Source organism: Podarcis gaigeae (assembly GCF_964106915.1).
Source record: "Podarcis gaigeae genome assembly, chromosome: 1".
NCBI lineage: Eukaryota > Metazoa > Chordata > Lepidosauria > Squamata > Lacertidae > Podarcis > Podarcis gaigeae.
Genome location: NC_139678.1, coordinates 116,074,909 through 116,091,519, shown reverse-complemented (window position 1 = coordinate 116,091,519; position 16,611 = coordinate 116,074,909). Strand labels below are relative to the sequence as shown.

Sequence of the window (16,611 nt, the reverse complement as noted above, 5' to 3'; positions counted from 1 at the left end):
AGGGTCCAATTTTTTTGATTGTTGCATATCCCTATCCTGTACCCTCTCTTCATTCTCTATGTTAAAATTTTGTTTAAAAATATTTTTTAAAAAACGAATCAGTGGGGTTTTTCTTCCATTATAAACAATATTTTTGACTGTTAGCATTTATTATATTACAACAAATAGTATACCCTTTTTTCTTAAACTTTCACCACACCCTTGATATAAATAATAATAATAATAATAATAATAATAATAATAATAATAATAATAATAATAATAATTTATTTATACCCCATCCACTGGACTTTCACAGTGAAAAAGTGGGGAAGAATCTTTTTAAAATAACTGATATTTATTGAGTAAGCATACCTTACTTAAGTTACTGAAAGATGGGGGGAGAGAAATAATTTGCATTTAAACACTTGACCTGTAATTTCTCTGTTCCTAATACATTGGATGAAACACACTTCTCACGCTTTTAATTTCTTTAAAAAGTACAGTGTTCTTCCTTTCTTTCATACCCACTATCCTGTACGACAATGTCTTATTTTTCAAATTGGATTAGGAACTTTGGGAAAGTGTTAGAAGAACAAAATTGTGATTGAGTAACTTACCCTTTTTTCTACTATGTCATTGTCTCCTGAAGACTCTTTGCCATCAAGTGTATCTCTCACAGCCACTGTGTGCTTCTTGTTTGTTGGCTCTCTGCTTAAAGTTGTATATCCTATGTGTTCATAAATTGGATTTATGGTCATCTTGGCAATGTATTCTGCTGCCTTGGTTTCAATATAAAGGGTGATCAATCCATCTGTCACCAGGTCGTGGATAGACTCAAAACGCTTCTCTCCAACAAAGTGTTTTCCATCATAGTAAAGTCTGAAGTTTCTGGTTTGATTTCCAAATCTGCCTCAACGGAAGAGAAGAGGTGTATTAAAAAACCCAACCAACATTCAGCAAGAGAACTTTGCACATAATAAACATTCTCAAACAAACCGAGGCTAGTATATTCCGTGGGTGGTTTGAACGAGGAATACAGAATGGTCAGTCTTTGGCTTCAATTTCCAGCTTCAAGGACGGTGTACAAATCAGAACCTCATGGGAGGGGGAAGCCAACCACTGTGGACAGAACACCAAAGATGTGCTTGGCCTTGAAAGACATGCTTTGTCCTCTTGTTACTTAATTATCTTGTGGACAAGCTTAAATTTAAAGCAGCTCAATGCTCAGTTGCTTGCCTATGAAGGAAGAAGTTCTCATCACACAGGATTATCTGTTGGAGAGCATTAATACAAAGATCTGATGTTGCTCTGTATCTCTGCACCCCGTTGCCTTTCTGTAGGAAGAGGTTGTTCAGGGTAGAGTCGTGCTCAAGTGCCATCAATGACACTGGGTGGAACTATTGCCAGAAGTGCAGCCATGCAGGACAGACTACGCACAAGGCCAAGCATTCTTCATTCGTGGCCAAAGACCAAGGACTAACTTTTCAAGCTTTGCATAAAAGCTGCCTTGTGCCGGGCTTATTAAGTCTGCAGTTCAAGGAAATCTTTGTGGCATAATGGCTCTGCAAGCTGGCGATTGATTCTGCAGCCCAAGTTGGAAATCGTGTTCAGAGCAAGCTGAATTCTTGCACTTATGAAACATCCCACCCAAAGAGTGGAATGCAAGGATGCCTGCAGTAAGTCTTAGGTGGATGAACTCCCTTGGGGACTGTTTGTAGGTCTTTAGGCCACAGTCAACACTACTTTTCCGAGAGGGTGAAGGCATCCCCTGCCAAAACACCAACAACACCAGACAACAGTACCAGCTACCAGTTTTAGCAGTGTATGAACAAAGTACTTCTTTGGGGGATATAACCTTGAAATGTCCATCAGTCCATATACACTGGAGGTTTTAACCCACAACAGTCAACATCCACCGTAGTGACATGTAGTCCAATTTATGTATTCAGCAGAGGGTGTTCTGGAGAAGACACGCCTGCTTTAACCGATGACGCCTACTGCAGTCCCGGCAATGAGGGTCAGAACTGGGGATAGCTTACTCATAACACCCCTTAGGTAACTAATGACAAACAACAAATCCCAAGATGATGATGGCAGCTGTGATGTGTATGTTGTGTAGGATTCCTGTGCCTTAAGCAGTTGGGCAAAGAAGTCTTCCTGTAATTGGGCAATAGGAAACCTTGCCCAAATGAGGGAAATATAGCAAAAGAATACAAAATCTGGCAAAACAAACGGACGTTGATGAGGCAAGGAAAGAAAAGGAGGGATTTTGAGGAACGTGGTGCTGAAGTTATATTAAACAATACACATTTCTTTAGATCCATTTGAAGCAGAATGACTTTTCAACCAAATTTCAGCATGGTGTGTATTTCTGGCTATACATGGGGAGGCTTACAATACATGGTTTTTTGGGGGGGAGGAGGTGAAGAAGAATGGGTGCTGCTGGCAATATTCGGCTAATATACCCTGTCACTGCACACTTCTGTTGCATTATAGGGATGGCAATGCTAGCATACCTTACAGGGCTATTATAAGGCTTGAGATACTGCAGCTATGTGCTTTGAACACTTGAAATGCATTTTATAAATGCTATAATCCTCACTGGCAAACAGTCGTCATTATTAAAATATTGCTTTTCTGTCCTGTGCCTAATGTAACTGTTTTCCACTAGGAAACATAACCTTTACACATTTTTGCACATCTTGCTAAGTTACACAGAAACGCCACGATAACACACACTTTTGTAACAGCTGCTTTTTGTTTATTAAACAGGAAATTGGGTGTATATAATCGCATACTCTCATGTCTTAACAGAGGCTCGCTGGAAATGTTATTCCACGAATGTACAAAATGGGCTTTGACAATGTCATTAGGACACTCTAAATGGAATCCATTGTGCACTTATTTGCAAATAGCAGGCCTAAAATAAATGACATGGGTTGTATTAAAAAATGGTTTGGGGTGACTTGACTGCTCTCTCTTGCTGACCAGCAGCATGCGATAATTTGCACAACCGGGGAGGACTAAGCTAAACTGGAAGTACAGTTCTAGCTTTAAAAGCACACAAACATGCACACTTGTGAGAAAGCAGGAGGAGGTCAGGACAATTTCTCCAGAGGTTCAGCCACCTGGCTGAGGACCTCTTCTGCCTTCCAGTGTAGTCTGGCAAGAGCATGGGGAAGGGGAAGATGGCAGCATATCCTGCCTGCTAGAGCACCTCCTATTGTCATGCAACTGGAGTCCCCCCTCCCACCGGTTATTCAGTTTTCACCTGCCATAACATGAGGGAAGCCTGGGCATCAGAGTGGGGGCACCTATTTCCTCGGCTTTCCTTTAGAGCAGGGACAAATGGTTTTAGTACACAGTGGGCTCTGCTGTGGTCCACTGAAGGCGTAGGAGGATGGAGAGGTAGAAATCCATGAATTGAATGTTACAGCAAGTCTGCAACTTACGTGCATTTAAACTTGTGTGATTCAGCTCCGTTCCACCCCATCGTTCAGCCCGGACAATGAGGTCCAGCTCCGAGGGCCTTCTGGCGGTTCCCTCACTGCGAGAAGTGAAGCTGCAGGGAACCAGTCAGAGGGCCTTCTCGGTGGTGGCGCCTGCCCTGTGGAACACCCTCTCATCAGCTATCAAGGAAATGAACAACTATCTGACTTTTAGAAGACATCTGAAGGTAACTCTGCATCAGGAGGTTTTTTTAATGTTTGTTTTATATGTGTTGGAAGCAGCCCAGAGTTGCAAAATTATTGTTACTATTAAGCTTTACACAGGTGGCAAATAGATATAAAACAATTAAAAATGGGGCACGGTGCTGGGAAAAATGAAAATCCCTCCTGCCATTGAACCCAATGGGTTTTAACTATATGTGATTTTGGCTTTAGAAGTGATTCCCAGAGCGTAATCCCTCATGAATTATAGTAGATTAAAACAGGGGGAAAACAGGTCTCTCTTACACCTTCCCTGGAGCATTCTTGTCTCTAAAGTTGCATACTTTAGAGGAAGCTGGTAAAAAAGGCCTCTCTTTTCCAGTGTCACAAATGACGTTTTGTGGAATTTATATCATTCTAAAGCACACATTCATATGATGAATGATAGGGAGCTCAAAATTCAAACAAACCCCTCTTGATGGGATACGGAGCTTCAAAAATTGTTAACCTACCCTGGTCCCAAGTATCTTGTTGAAAGAGCTTCTTGCTTTGCCCACGAGACGCAGCAGACTTTGAACTTATTCTAATTTCAGGGTTGCTTCCAGCAGGAGAGCTGGGAATTTTATTTATTAATCTGGGAGTGGAAAGATTTTGAAAATGTGTAAATCTCTTATTTGAGGTTTAAAGAAGAAAGGCAACTATATGCTTGAGGCTTAGTACCACATGCTCAACTAATGACCCCCTCCCCTTTAGCCTGTTTCATTTTAAGGGGAGTCTTATTCGTGACACAGGTTATGTTCCTTGGGAACATTACAGCAGAGGAGAAAAGACATTTAAGAGGGAAGAAAACTGAAGCAAAGATAGTGCCAAACTTAGATTAAAGTTGGACAGGACTGTCTCTCTCCATCCCAATGCTTTTCAACCAGCTGCCTAGCCTAGGAAGGTGGCCACTCCACTTCATTAAAAATGAGAGTGAATTAGAACATTTTCTAAAAATGAAACCTCAGTATGATTACTAGTATCAAGACTATCTCATTTTCTAATGCAACATTTCCATAGAATCAGGAAGCTGGAATAGGCCCATATCCCCCAACCATAGCCAAACACCCAAACTTCAGCTATTCAATCCATACCACAGTGTACCAAAAGCAGTCTTTTTTGCAGTTGTTTTAAGGCACAGAGATTTGGGGTTTGTTTGCTTTTTTACAATTTTGCAAAACAGTGATATGTCCATTATCACTTCTGAGGACCTCAACTTTTGCAACCCAAATGTTCATAAGGTGAGGTGACTGAAAAAACAACAAGCAGCAAAATCTAGCCAAGCAGCAAATTCAATAGTTACTGGATATTTCTTCCGTATGTTCTCCTGTTAGTCCCTTATGTTTAAAAAGTGTCTTTATTGCAGAAACAGGTGATCTAAACTACTGTAACATTGTGTGTCAAGGACAGATGATAGGTGTTTGAATGCTGTGAAATTATTTTTGCATGTTAAAGAACTCATTAACAATGACAGAAACACACGTTATCATTTGGGTTTTTTTTTGTTTTACTTGAGATGTCCTTGATTTTTCTTTATCCTTTGTCACATTCGCATAATGTATTTCCCCCCAAACATATTAGAAGACCTAATAATGAATAGTTGTAAGTCTGCAACAATTGCTCCTAATTACCAACATATTTCATTGGACTTGAACTCCCGCAGTGGTGGCAAATTATTGGTACAAGTTGTGAACCAATTGTTTTAAATTCCTTTTATAATACTACAAATCCATTGATGGTGCTGGAATTATATGTAGCATAATCTGGGAGACATCATGCAGCGGTGTGTTACAGACCTTACAAGATGCACACATTTTTTAGAATTGTACATATTGCACATATCAGCACAAGTAGGATATATCATAGCAAATTGTTTTCATCTATTTTTCCTTTTCATCATGATTATGGAAAGTCATTTTTCAACACATGCTTCCAGGCTGAGGTCTTATATCACAAATGGGTTTGTGTTTTCTCTGTATGCAGTTAGTACATCAGCTTCCACTCATTCTGTTTTTTCAATCAGAGGCCCATTGGGATACCCAACCAGATGGGTGGGGTATAAATAATAAAATTATTATTATCATTATTACCATTTGCTATTCCACACCAATGGGTTAGGCTTGATAGAATATTACTGTGATGGATTTTATTTGTTTGTTTGTTTGTTCCTTGATGTCTCTACTTACTCTGTCTAGGGCAGGCACACAGGTATTTCTGTACTTATGTACCTTTTTAAAAAAATGACTCTTGACAGCAAATGTTGCCAGCCTCTAATTGTCATGTTTCTAGAAAACATGTACCTTTTTTGTGAAGGGGGCGATGTCCATTTCCAGTTGGTGCCTTAAAAAAGAAAGACAGAAAGAAAGAGCAGAGATCTTGAACGAGAGTAATGTTTAGCTATATCAAGCTGCAAAAAATGGCAAAAATGAAAATAAATTGGTCTTGCACCAGACCTCCATATTATTTATTTGTTGAGGCTGCAATTCCTGTCTCCAAGGTAATCTGCATTTACTGTGTGGACATCTTAAGAAAACAGCTCCTCCAGACTTGATCATTAAAATCTGGCTGTGCTTTCGGCATGAGACAATAAGCTGAAGTAGGTATACTTGCACCATTTGGGTTGTAGAAAAGAAAATGGCTAGATTGTGCTCAGGTGAGGAGAGACAGAAGTAGTGACCAAGGGGTGGTGTGTCCTGTTTTTGCTGTTTGAGGCAAAGCAGGAAGTGCTGCCATGCTGCTGCTGCCGCCACCACCTCTGTCACCAGCATTGGTAAGATTGCGTGTGCTCCACAAAATCTTGCCCCAAATCAGTGTGGAGGCAGCAGGGCCAGCCCTGGAAGGGGGTATTGGTAACTGAGAGTACTAACCAAAACCACATGTGACACACCACCCCAAAATATGGAATTTTTGTGCTAACATGCTTCCATGTGGATATATAATGTTGTTGTTGTTTAGTCGTGTCCAACTCTTCGTGACCCCATGGACCAGAGCACGCCAGGCACTCCTGTCTTCCACTGCCTCCCGCAGTTTGGTCAAACTCATGCTGGTAGCTTCGAGAACGCTGTCCAACCATCTCGTCCTCTGTCGTCCCCTTCTCCTTGTGCCCTCCATCTTTCCCAACATCAGGGTCTTTTCCAGGGAGTCTTCTCTTCTCATGAGGTGGCCAAAGTACTGGAGCCTCAGCTTCAGGATCTGTCCTTCCAGTGAGCACTCAGGGCTGATTTCCTTCAGAATGGAGAGGTTTGATCTTCTTGCCATCCATGGGACTCTCAAGAGTCTCCTCCAGCACCATAATTCAAAAGCATCAATTCTTCGGCGATCAGCCTTCTTTATGGTCCAGCTCTCACTTCCATACATCACTAGGATATATAATGCACTCTTTTTATTAACTGGAGTTTCCAAGGGTGGAAAAATCCAGATTAAACGTAACAAAAGTATGGACTGCCATTTTGATGACATCGAATAGACCCCGCATAAAACTTGCATATACCAAACTGCCAAGATTGCATAATAAACTCCCATCTGAAAGTGCCCAGTGTTTTTATTCACTGGCTGTGAGTGCTCAAGTGTCAAAACATTCAAGCGCTGTATACATTAGCTTATCCAAGGAGCCCAGTTGCTTAGTAAGCTTAGCGGTTTGCATATACTGGCTGCAATTCTTTCTACAAGTTGTATGAGCAGTACCTGAAAACTCCCGGAGTGTTCAAAACATGTCAGGGAGATTTGAGCTCCTAAACATTCTCAGATTTGCAAATGACCAAGGGCACAAACCATACAGAAAAGTTAAGTATGCCACCCACTTCACACATGCAACTGGAAATTAGTTAAGAGCAGATTTCCCATAGCTTTACTTGGAATGGCTAATAATAATAATAATAATAATAATAATAATAATAATAATATTTATACCCCCACCCATTTGGCTGGGTTTCCCACAATTTTGAATTGTTTTATTTTTAGACTGATTGTTTTGATTAAAGGCACTAATCAAAAACTGAGAAGCAATTCTGTTCCTATTGGTGTCACAACAAGGCTTCTTAACCCAGCCAGTGCTGTGAGTCTTCGACATCACTACCTTCCCATTCGAAACTTACCTAGTAGCAGCAGTGACAAGAGGACTCAGTGGGGCTTCTGGCAGGCCCAAAACACTGTTGGAAGCATGCATGGCAATGTCCAGAGCCAATTGGGAACTACAAGAAATCAAATTCCCGGGGGTTCTTGGTGGTAATTAATTTCCCATGGATCCTGGCAAAGGAGGAAGTCGTATTTATAGACTATGGGTGGTATTCAACTAACATTCGGCTCAGAATAGACTCATTGAAATTAATGAACATGACTACATTAGATTCATTAATTTCAGTAGCACCACCCTATATGTGGTATTCCCAAATCTGCCCATAAGCACCAAAAGGTTGAGGACCTCTGGTTTAGAAATATGTCATCAGGAAAAGCTAGGACATTATAAGAAAGGAAGGCACAGTACGTAAGGCACTTAGCAGAACTGTTTCCTAGTTCTGCTGGATCTCTCAGCGGCCTTTGACACCATCAACCATGACATCCTTCTGGACCGTCTAGAGGGGCTGGGAGCTGGGGGTTCTGCTCCTTTCTCCTGTGTCGTGTCCAGAAAGTGGTGTTGGGGGGTGAGTGTTCAGACCCCTGGGCTCTCACTTGTGGGGTGCCTCAGGGTTCCGTCCTCTCCCCCATGCTTTTTAATATCTATATGAAGCCGCTAGGAGAGATCATCAGGGGGTTTGGGCTGGGTGTTCATCAGTATGCAGATGACACCCAGCTCTACCTCTCCTTTAAATCAGAACCAGTGAAGGTGGTGAAGGTCCTGTGTGAGTGCCTGGAGGCGGTTGGAGGATGGATGGCGGCTAACAGATTGAGGTTGAATTCTGACAAGACAGAAGTACTGTTTTTGGAAGTCAGGGGACGGGCGGGTGTGGGGGACTCCCTGGTCCTGAATGGGGTAACTGTGCCCTTGAAAGACCAGGTGCGCAGCCTGGGAGTCATTTTGGACTCACAGCTGTCCATGGAGGCGCAGGTTAATTCTGTGTCCAGGGCGGCTGTCTACCAGCTCCACCTGGTACGCAGGCTAAGACCCTACCTGCCCGCAGACTGTCTCGCCAGAGTGGTGCATGCTCTAGTTATCTCCCGCTTGGACTACTGCAATGTGCTCTACGTGGGGCTACCTTTGAAGGTGACCCAGAAACTGCAATTAATCCAAAACGTGGCAGCTAGACTGGTGACTGGGAGTGGCTGCCAGGACCACATAACACCGTGCCTAAGAGATCTGCATTGGCTCCCAGTACATTTCCAAGCGCAATTCAAAGTGTTGGTGCTGACCTTTAAAGCCTTAAACGGCCTCGGTCCTGTATACCTGAAGGAGCGTCTCCATCCCCATCATTCAGCCCGGACATTGAGATCCAGCACCGAGGGCCTTCTGGCGGTTCCCTCATTGTGAGAAGTGAGGTTACAGGGAACCAAACAGAGGGCCTTCTCGGTAGTGGCGCCCACCTTGTGGAACACCCTCCCTTCAGATGTGAAGGAAATAAGACATCTGAAGGCAGCCCTGTTCAGGGAAGTTTTTAATATTCAATGCTGTACTGTTTTTAACACTTGATTGGGAGCCGCCCAGAGTGGCTGGGGAAACTCAGCCAGCTGGGCGGGGTATAAATAATAAATTATTATTATTATTATTATTATTATTATTATTATTATTATTAGGGCTGTATTTCAGGCCATTTTGACTCTAACTCGGCTGCTTCCACAGGGCCAGCCCAATTCAGAAAGTCTCTGAGAGGTCTAAATCCCATAAATTTGCACTTCAACCACCAAAATGTTGGCATTTGTCACCCATCACCAGTGAAGAAGTGTGGTGGATTTCTTTCTCCCCAACAACAGGTTCTTGTGCGCAAACTGATAGTGTGTTATCTATATGTGAACCACCACTTCCACATTTGAGTCATGTATTTTATGTTATAATCTGATTTGGATTGCTATACTATTTCTAAAATTTGTCTTCGCTTCTCATTTTCACATAAGTGATTTCGGAAAAGAGCTTTCCATTAGTATTTTTTAAAATACTGTTGAATATTTTAGACAGTAGATGTCTGGCTCTCCTGTTGATCAAAAAGGTTGACTACTGATTATCTGAATTAATACAGCTATTTCAAATATAATTTTTCTTCCTACAACATCCGCCTGAACTCACAGGGAGAAGGGAAGAGGGAGAGAGAGGGAGAGAGCAAGAAAATGGAAAGTTAAACGAAAATGAAATGGGATTATATGATCAGTTTTCCAATCAAAATCTTAACTGGAAAACAGTCAGTGAATTGCTGTTGTTAGCTTAGAGCTAACAAGAAGTGTTAAACAAGTGTTATGCTGCTAATAAAAATAGGTAGCTTCACCAAATTTATTTACCCCATTAATTCTCTTGACCAGGGTTACATAAACAAAATATGAAGTAGGAGCTTTTAATTACTGCTTCATAGTATTTGCTCATAAAATTATTTTAGAGTGTGATGCCCCATAAACTTTTGAATTTACAGAGAAAGGAAAATAATGTACCAATTAATATTGCTTGTCCGTTCTATATTTTTCTTTTAAACAATACTGAGCAAAACACTGTAAACAAGGGAGATTCCACTTAGTGGGCATGCAAATAATGGTAATCATCCACATGCATGTATGCCTATAAAGTGTTAAGTGTGATGTAAACAGGAAATCCTGTTTTGTTTCTGCTCCTGTTTTGTGGATGTCCACTCCCTGTGCTTTCTGGGAACAACTGAAGATGTTTTTGTTTGAACAAGTTTTTCCACTGAATGAAAAGGTCTCTAACTTAGGTGTTCATTCTGAGTTATTTGTAAACATATCCAGTAGCTTTCTGGAACTGCTTTTAATAGGATGTTTGCAAATTTGCCTGGGAGACACATGCAAAAGGCAAAACATCAGCAAAACAACAGCTACTATTCTCCCAAAGAGAACGGCACACACTTTTTATTTTTCTTTAGCATTTCTGTTTTTTGATTCCCTTTCAAGCCACTGGTATTCTATTCAGTTATGCAATCATTCAAAGCATGAATGAAGTATCAAAGTGCCTTTCCTTGGAGTGAGGGAAATATCTGGTACAAAAATCAAAGTCCAGTTATTTAGGTAAAAAACAAACAAAAAAACAGGCCTAGTTCTCATTTATGCTAGTATTAAGTTTGAAATTTATTCACATGAACACCATATTGGAAAGGAAAACTTGCCAAAGGCAATTTCTTTATTTCTCTCTCCACTGATGTCATCCACACATTCAAAATCCTTATTTGGTGTGCAGAGTTAGGGCAGAAGGATCTAATTGAGCTGCTACTGTAAAAATGACTTCACTGCTATACCAATTATTTATTTCATCCTTTATTGCATTTAGACCCCACCTTTCCCCCGCAAGGAGGAACATGGTTCTTCCCCCTCCTCCTTTAATCTGCACAACCACCCTGTAAGGTAGGTTAGGCTGAGAGGCAGTGATTAGCCCAAGGTCACACAATGAGCTTCATGGGCAAGGGGGGATTTGAACCCTGGCCTCCCAGGTCCTAGTCCAGCACTCTAACCACTGCGCCACACTGGCTGTGCTATTATTAGGGCCGTGTTGGGTCAGGTGTCCCAAGTGGTTGGCTGCAAGGGCAACAGATCAAGTGCATCTGCCAGGTGAGGCCAAAATTCCAGAGTGTTGCATTAATTCCAGAGGGGACAGAGGCAGGTGTGCAGTCAGGGCTGGCAGATGGCCAGGCTCGAAAGGGTGGCAGTCCAATGGGAGGCAGAGCATAGGAGTTCAAACTCTAGCAGGGAGTTGCTCAGATCCTGGAACCAAGCCTGAAGCCAGTTATGTAAGGTCAAACTCCTCTGTTACCTTCCCAGCTCATCTGGTCTGGTTGGGCTGATGAGGTGAAAACATCTCTTCTCTGCCCATTTTCTGAGTGGCACTACAGCAGAGTAAACAACAAACCTGAGAGTTGCCCCGACGGCACAAAGGGTGAAATGCTGGCCTCTGTTGCCAGTCTTCCCTATTCAGCTTATGACTGTGGCTCCCTGATGTAATATTTGCCACAGGGAACTGCTTTTGCCAACTCGCTTGTGGCAGCAACAGCTTGTTCTCTGCTTCTTAGTTATACAATTCTTGGTACAGTGGTACCTCGAGTTGCGGAGACGATCCGTTCCGGGGTGCCGTTCGCACCCTGAAAAGTCTGCAACTAGAGTGGCGCTGCTGCGCAAGCGCGGTAGAGCACTTCTGTGCATGTGTGAAGCGCGCAGAACGCTTCTGCACATGAGGCGAAACCCGGAAGTATAATTCCGGGTTTGTTGCGTTCGCAAGCCGAAAAGACACAACATGAACCTAACGCAACACGAGGTATGACTGTACTTTGGCTGAATTGAGCACATATACATCTACAGCGAGGGACACGGGTGGCACTGCGGGTTAAACCACAGAGCCTAGGACTTGCCGATCAGAAGGCTGGCAGTTCGAATCCCTGCAACGGGGTGAGCTCCTGTTGCTTGGTCCCTGCTCCTGCCAACCTAGCAATTTGAAAGCACCTCAAAGTGCAAGTAGATAAATAGGTACCACTCTGGCAGGAAGGTAAATGGCGTTTCCGTGTGCTGCTCTGGTTTATCAGAAGCGGCTTAGTCATGCTGGCCACATGACCCGGAAGCTGTATGCCAGCTCCCTTGGCCAATACAGCGAGATGAGCGCCGCAACCCCAGAGTCGGCCACAACTGGACCTAATGGTCCTTTACCTTTTATATCTACAGCAAGGTTGTAAAAACCCCAAATTTCACTGGGAAACAGTGGAAAACCACAACATTGAGAAGATAGGGGGCGTTCAAATAAATAATTTTGTGAACAGAACAACTTCTGCTACTGCAATGGGACATCCCCCCTCTCTTCCTCCTGGACATACCCTGTGTCATCACCATATCTGTTTCAAGGGATTGGGGGAACTGGGAGATTTGATGGGGGGAATGTTCCTGTGTAGAATGTTCAAATTTTCGCCTTAGTGCTACATAGATAGATACAAGTTCAGTTGTGGTTTACAGGCAAGAACAGCATAATCACCCTTATGTGAGTGTGGAAAGCATGCAAAAGAAGAATAAAATAGCCAGTTTCCTGTTATCAGATGGCAGTACGGAATGCATTGCTACACATTAACTCCAGTGAGCTCATTCCTGTAAATGCTTATCAAGATTTAACACTGTGCATTGACAGTGTTTACCTTCGCAATGCTCCCTGTTCTGCACGGGACAAGAATCTCAGCAGGAATTATTTCCTCACTATTAAAATGCATTACACTCTGCCTCTGAGTATCTTGCCAACAATTGCTGAAGATACAAGAGCAGGTGGAAGTCTGTTGCTAACAGAACAGCTAAGGGTAATCTGGGATTTCTGGCCAAGGGAATACAGAACTGATAATAGAGGACAGATTGTTGGAGGAGGCAGTGGCGGCGGCAAGGAGAATGGGAACATAGCAAGAACCATACGGGAAGAAAGATAACAGTCTGGGGGAGGAAAGAATGGTCCAGGTAATTAATTAACTCTAGGTTATTATGATAAATGCAAGCTAGAGAACCAGCTCCTAGCTGCCTAGAGTAAAAACTGCACTGACAATAAAGGATGAAGGAACATTCCCTTCCTCAAGGCCATTTCACAAATTACACAGCAGCAACCCTGGACTTTGTGCACATTCACATGCAGCCTAACAGGTAGAGCACTGTTCAGGGAAAAGGTTCGTCGTTTTTGCACCTTACATTTATAGGTGTGCACTTAAAAAAACCCCAAACAAAAGCAGCCAGCCAGCAGAACTACCTTTAGGGCATATAGCCTTGTTTCTTGAATATACCAAGTGGCCCCCAATGCTAGGAAATTATTAAGGAACATTGGAAACAAAGAGGGGCAAAACTAAGTTTTTCAGGATCACATCACAGAGCACTGAACAGGAGCTTCTGAAGACTTATGACCTAGCACAGGATTCCCAATACTAGGGGCATTAGCAGCTATCATTTTTTGTTTTCATACCAGGGCTGCTCCACCCTATGTGATGCCATGGGTTGTTTTTGGTACTCTAAATTGGCCAAAGATGAATGAATGCTGGAACAGCCTAGATGGGAAACTGTGGTCCTCCAGATGTTGTTGGACTCAACTCCCATCAACATCAGGCAGTGGGTGATGGGAGTCCTTAGTCTAACAAGATCTGGAGGGCCACAGTTTCCCATCTAGGCTGTTCCAGCTTTCATCTTTGGCCAGTTTGGCAGTTTCCCTGCTGTAAAAAAAGGTAAAGGACCCCTGGACGGTTAAATCCAGTCAAATGGCAACCATGGGGTGTGGTGCTCATATTGCTTTTAAGGCCTACTGTAGGTTATGCCAGAGATGTGCCGTTATGAGACACACTGGCGGGAAGCACAAGAACCTGCTAAAATGATAATCTTGCAAGCTCCTTCCTGCTGAATTGCACATAAAACTTCTTTCTTTAAAATATCTTGTGATGTAGCTTAAAATATGGCCACTGGAAGTAAAGATGCACATGGTTCTGAACAATGTGAACCACCCTCTTCTCTCAAGGAAGGAACCAAGCAGCACTAGCTTTTTAAGAATTTGGTCCAGTCACCTGAACTCTTCGTTAATCCCTTTAATCTAATCCATTTTTTACTTTATTTTTTTAACAGTTTCATCCTAAAACTCTCAAATTTCTTTTTGAGTCTCTTCACTGTTCGTTCCTATACTATCAACTTTTTCTTTTTTACATTCCTCTTATCACTTCAGAATGCATTGAAGGCGTAGATGCAGATTGTTCAATTTATTGCTTTCTAGTTTCTTGTTTAGGGACGCGGGTGGCGCTGTGGGTTAAACCACAGAGCCTAGGACTTGCCGATCAGAAGGTCGGCGGATCGAATCCCCGTGACGGGGTGAGCTCCCGTTGTTCGGTCCCTGCTCCTGCCAACCTAGCAGTTCGAAAACACGTCAAAGTGCTAGTAGATAAATAGGTACCGCTCTGGCGGGAAGGTAAATGGCGTTTCCGTGTGCTGCTCTGGTTCGCCAGAAGCGGCATAGTCATGCTGGCCACATGACCCGGAAGCTGTACACCGGCTCCCTCGGCCAATAAAGCGAGATGAGCACTGCAACCCCGGAGTCGGCCACGACTGGACCTAATGGTCAGGGGCCCCTTTACCTTTTAGTTTCTTGTTTAATTCACAGAGCATTACTTAAAAAAACACACAAAACATTCCTGGTGCCTACAACCTGTCTGTGCCTTTTCTGGGAAAGAGCACCCTGCATCTCAATGGGGGGGAAAGAGACAAAGGATGTTGTTGTCTCACTACACACAAAATCAGCATGTCTTTGATGCCCTGCTTGGGAATTTGCAGAGGCATCTGACTGGCCACTGTTGGAAACAGAAGGCTAGATTAGCAGAACAAGCACCCCTGCCCTGCTGCCCATGCCCACGTCACCACTGGCTGCTGATGCTCGCTGCTCCTGCCTGGGCACACGACGGCCAGACCCCTGGCTCAAAAGGAGGGGGACGAGGGGCTGGGGCGAAACGGGCCCGCTCCCCCCACCCCAGCCCTGTTGGCGCCACGACCTCTTGGCACATGAGGGGAATGGATTCCCCATGGAATTAACATACCACAACTTCCAAAATACCATTTTTACACGTGGCATCCTCCCCTTCTTTCATTTCTGTTAGTTGCCATTTTAATGGAATGACCCCGTGATTTCAAGGTGTGATGTGAACGCAGCCTTAGAGTAAAGAGAATAGAGGCATGGAAAGGCCATATGGTTCAACCTTGTAAGCAGCCAGATATTCACAGCAGAGACTGTACTTTTTGAGAATCCTAAGGAAAAACCATCTTCCGCAGAAACTGCTGCTTGCTTCTGTCACTGTGCCATTGATTGCGTGCTCACTTATGGCTTATGTGTGTGGTACGGAAGCTGTTCTACCCAGGACAGGATGGGGTTGTGCAGAGTTGTTAAGGCAGCAGAGAGCATTGTTGGCTGCCCACTTTCCACCTTAGAGCAGATTTATGCCACAAGGTGCCATAGGAAGGCACTGGACATAGTAAAAGATCCATCGCATCCTGGTCACTGTCTCTTCGAGCTCCTGCCGTCGGGACGGAGATACAGGACGATGAAGACAAGAACGAGCCGTCTCAAGAACAGCTTCTTCTCCAGAGCGATCTCGGCCCTGAATGGGAAACCTGGACTTTGAAAGTCACCTAATCTTCCTTGCTGTATTATATTGTATTTTTTTAATTAGTGTTTTTATAGTTGTTCTGATTTCGTGTGGAGTGCCCTACCTGGGTGGATGGAGCAGCCAAGTAAATTTCGTTGTCCCTGAGAGGGGGCAATGACAATAAAGATATTATTATTATTATTATTATTATTATTATTATTATTATTATTATTATTAAAATATAATCTGGGGACCACAGCTGAGGACCTGCCAAGCTTTCAACATCTGTGGACAAGTCAAGTCAGGGAGCCAAGCCACATGCACCAGTGATGGGTGACAATAACAATAACAATAATAATAAAAATTCTATGCCACTCATCTCCTCTGGGCCTCAGAGCTGCTCCTACCTTCAGAGTTCCTTCTCATGGTCACTGATGGGCACACTTGATCCTGCTACTGGACTACTGATCCTGAAGAGCTGCCCAGCCCAGCTTCATGTCCCCCACCAAGTGCCCCCCTTCTAGAACCCACCACTCTGAACCGACTCTCAACAGCCTCCCCCCCCCCAACATTCACTCTCCCTTTCTAAGCCTCCTCCAACCTTCCGTCTCCACCAGAATTCCACTCCATCTCTTTCCCCCCTCCCTCCCTGCTTGACATTCACTTGGGAATTCTAATAGAATCACCTTAATTACCCTATTGCAAAAAGAGAGGAAGAGGTTACACATGGGAAA

General features: G+C 43.3%; 1 protein-coding gene and 1 long non-coding RNA gene across 5 annotated transcripts in view; one reads left to right on the top strand and one right to left on the bottom strand.

Moving 5' to 3' along the window:
* Positions 1–16,611, top strand: part of LOC310833255 — a 199,036-nt gene that overhangs the window by 108,421 nt on the left and 74,004 nt on the right. The window lies entirely within an intron of this gene.
* CHN1 (chimerin 1) overlaps positions 1–16,611 on the bottom strand; it is a 109,602-nt gene that overhangs the window by 40,101 nt on the left and 52,890 nt on the right. For 2 of the 4 annotated variants that reach the window (XM_083711453.1, XM_083711454.1), the window contains one exon: positions 600–888. In XM_083711453.1, coding sequence (XP_083567579.1) covers positions 600–888 — 289 coding nt within the window. Of the gene's footprint in view, positions 1–599; positions 889–7,765; positions 7,917–16,284; positions 16,395–16,611 lie in introns of those variants that run through there. The other 2 variants (XM_083711455.1, XM_083711456.1) reach the window with 2 other exon arrangements.